Source organism: Ciona intestinalis, chromosome 10 (assembly GCF_000224145.3).
Source record: "Ciona intestinalis chromosome 10, KH, whole genome shotgun sequence".
Lineage (NCBI taxonomy): Eukaryota > Metazoa > Chordata > Ascidiacea > Phlebobranchia > Cionidae > Ciona > Ciona intestinalis.
This window is the reverse complement of record NC_020175.2, coordinates 2358002-2361849: the sequence shown is the minus strand read 5'-3', so window position 1 is coordinate 2361849 and position 3848 is coordinate 2358002. Positions and strand designations below refer to the sequence as shown.

General features: G+C 35.8%; 1 protein-coding gene across 1 annotated transcript in view; it reads right to left on the bottom strand.

The window, feature by feature from the left end:
- LOC100182108 (anoctamin-4-like) overlaps positions 1-2199 on the bottom strand; it is an 18033-nt gene extending 15834 nt beyond the window's left edge. Inside the window, exons 1-2 of the mRNA XM_026836465.1 lie at positions 2107-2199; positions 711-933 (exon numbers count right to left, since the gene is read on the bottom strand). Coding sequence (XP_026692266.1) covers positions 711-887 — 177 coding nt within the window. The 5' untranslated portion in view covers positions 888-933; positions 2107-2199. The remainder of the gene's footprint in view (positions 1-710; positions 934-2106) is intronic.
- Between the last annotated feature and the right edge of the window lie 1649 nt (positions 2200-3848).

The following is a 3848-nucleotide window of genomic DNA, read 5'->3' as shown; positions in this document are numbered from 1 at the left end:
AAAGACTATGCTATACCACGGCGCCGGATGGAATATCTAGTAGGGCGGGGAAAGACGGGACACCTTTAGAACATAACATTTAAATATTCTGAACGTGTTTTAAACAATTTATAACGACGGTCTATGGGGGTCGTTAGGATGTACGGTTTTATAATTCATTAAATTTTCTATGTTTACTACCAAATGGGACGAGAAAATAGAATGAAAATGTATCTCATCGTCTCCCACTTTACTATGATTACCATTCAAATCAAAACTGAATGAATTGATTTAGTTCATTGATTTATTTATTTAATGAGAAAACACCCGTTCTGCTTGGCAGGGTTAATGCCATCGCTATATATAACACGGGCATATATGTTTCATACACCTCGTGTCCACTTACGATTTACCACGTATATATCTTAAACTTTGATTGTGTTTGTATTTTTTTTCCTCTTTTTTCAATAGGGCTAATAATTTAGATAGCATTAGTGAGCGCTGAGTTGGAGCAATTATCCGTAAGTGGTTTACTAAAGGACACATGCGCACAACAAGCAGCAGTATCGATCATGAAACCGAATCTTTTTAATCGTGCTACTATACACTATAAGCAACGGCGAACCATAGCTTGTTTTGATCACGACGAATGACTAAGCGTCGCCAAATATAAACATTTAATGGAAAGTTTATAAACTTAAAACTCGTGCCGTTACGTTTGAGTCGTTTACCACATCTGCAGAATCATCACCACCGTCAGCCATCCAATCTGTTTCAAGACGCAGTCCTTCCTCTTCAAGATTTGCCTCGAAATTTCGTCGCCATTCTCGGTGCTTTTCCTTTTCGTCGTCATTCTTATACACCAGAATGTAGTCGATGGAGCTTTTTCCGTCTCGAAACGTGTTCATGGTGGTCAGTCGTGCGGCATGCACTATTCTTGCCTATGGTTGGTTTCTAAAAGCAGATAATGTAAATACCATGCCATTCAAACAGTATGCACTAATATAACATGCTTAATTGCCAGAATAACAGCTAATACGGTATGCAGTATACTATACACGTATGCCCACCAATGAGAATAATAGTTTAGCAAAGGTTTATAGGCTTCTCTAACTACGAATATCTTAACTTTGCAAAATAAGCAGTTATTATGACGTTTGCCCTTTACATTCGTTAAAAAAACATCCCATTTGGGTGCCTTTAATTATAACAGACAAGTCCAACAGTAATCTAAAAGTGAATACTACTTCGCACTGCGTTCTAATAACAGCAAACTTTCATTGAACGCAGAGGAATCAGCACAGCATGTATTCGCAGACCAAACAACAAAAACAACGCCTCTTCACTCTCTTATAGTAGAATACATGACGAATTGCATTTTGTAATTAATTTCTGTCTTGCGCGCGTTGTCTGAAATAGGCTTGACATTTGGTGAAAAGTTTCATCCGACCTATCCAAAATACCAACAACGCTGCAGAAACTAACTGAGTAAAACAAACTAAATTCCTTTATAATGGTAAACCTTTTATGTTGTTATTCAACGCTGCTGGCAACGTTGCAAAGTCCTATATGAAACATACTGTGCTAATGACTCACTCGGTACAGTTATAAACAATTGATCCGACATAATAGTTACTTTGTAACTGAGGACATGCGTATCAATATAGAAATCAATTGCCGTTCATTTCCTCAATACACATTGTACAGTCATGGTACGCATTGTACCCTACATTTAAAAACTGGTCGATGTCTAAAGCGTGAAGGTGAATAACTATATTTGAACGTCATACACAATGTTGCCAAAAAGGCGGGCTTCACCACATTACCACGTTCATTTAAGTACTAAATACACCGGAATATGAAAAATTACTTTATAGCTCTTTTTTGTCCATTTTCAAACTTGATTTTCAAAATGAACTACCGACTTTTTCAAGAATAAGGTGCACAGCGAGTACAAAGGAGATATAAAGAACATTTTAATACCAAGAAAAGTGTTGAAAACTATACCTCTATTATTGTACCTTTATTAAAAAGTGCTGACTCGGCGTAAGTTGGTATGTAACTACGCTCAACCAATCAATTAAAACAGAGTAAAGTCTAGATTTAACTGTTAGACTATGTACTCTCTAAAAAGAAGCATTTATTGTAACAGGATCTGGTGCTGAACGTAACAAAACGTAATGGATAAAAATCAGGTCCAAATAGTTGTACAGTATGTATATATAATAAAAGAAATATATTTCGCCTAAATGGCATCGTCAGTCTCTGCAAATAAAGCATAAAACAATACAATGCAGTAGGGTGGGGAAAGATGGGACACCTTTTAACTCCATTTCCTCGTTCCATTTAGTAGTAAACAAAGAACATTCAAGGAATTATAAAACTATATCCTTACGACTCCTATAGAACGTTGTTAACGGTTTAAAACACGGTCGGGATATTCAGATATTTGTGCCTTATAGGTGTCCCATTTCCCCCACCCTACTCTAGTATTAAAAATAGAGAGAACAAGAAACACAAACACCTAAAACTGCAAAAAAAATAAAAAGTAACAGAACAGGAGAAGCACGCTGGACAAACGAAGAAAGCAAAAACATAGAAAAGGTGTAAGTTAAGTGTAAAAGGCGGCAAGCAGGAAAGATAACGTATGAACCTGCAAGGGATAAAGTAGGATACGATAAGCGAAATTAAAACAAGATAAGGAATGGATAACAGGACCAAAACGAAGGGCAAAAAAAGGACATTATTTTATACGAGGGAGTATCGACGTCTTGATGTTAATGTTGGCGAAATATTATTATAGTGGGGTGGGTGAAGATGGGACACCTTTTCATTCTATTTTCTCGTGGGGTAAGTTGGGACATAGGGCAAATTGGGACAATACCCTTAAAAATCTAATTTTATCCAACCGCATTTGATGATCGACGAAAATAAATGTTACAGTATTATTCGACAGTATTCTCAAGATCCAACGAACCGTTAAGCTCGGTAGGCTAACCAAGTTGCAGAATACTATTAATATAAAATCTCTATTTTTTGTCATATTGTAGAATAATATTTTGTGTTATTTACGTTTATTTTGAATATTAAACTCATTTAATAATTAAAATAAATAAAAAATTTAAACTGCATTTACGTAACAATAAGATCATTATTAATTAAAACTAACAAATATTTTGAACTGTCCCACCCTCGTCAGTGTGCGAATCTCTGAGGAATTCCTCGTGTGCTTTCTAATATTTCTTGTAATGTCAATGCTATTTTTACATTTATTACATGCAAAAATTACACATACATTAGATCAGGGTACACCCAAACAAACTATCACAGAATAATTAAACTATAGATAAACACAGTTGCGTATAAATAGCCAGAGCGAAAAGCAAAAGCAACCCCTAGGATCATGGGCTATAATATTACATTCACGTTCGCATGCGTATAAGAAAACACAGGATAATCAATTTGTGCAAATACAGGAACCTTTTTACGTAGTTTTTTTTGCGTCTGTAACTTTTTAAAAACAGTCGCATGGCTGATGTACACAGTTTCCGGAATTCGTCCGTTTCGTCTGTTTTGTCCTGATTTCGCTACCGCATGTGGAACTCGGTAATGGGTTTGCATACGACTTCGCAGACGAATTCGCATGCCGGATACTGTGTACAGCCACCTTTAGCGGGAAGATCGGGCAACCGTTAAAAATATAAATTCTATTACATTTTATGTTGAACTAGGAATATATATTTAACAAAAACTTAATAAATCGTAAAGCGTAAACATACAAACCAAAATATCTTACAGTTCGAAACAAAAATTAAACTCTTTTCCTTTATTATGTCATATAGTAGGGTGGGGGGAGATGGGACACCTCT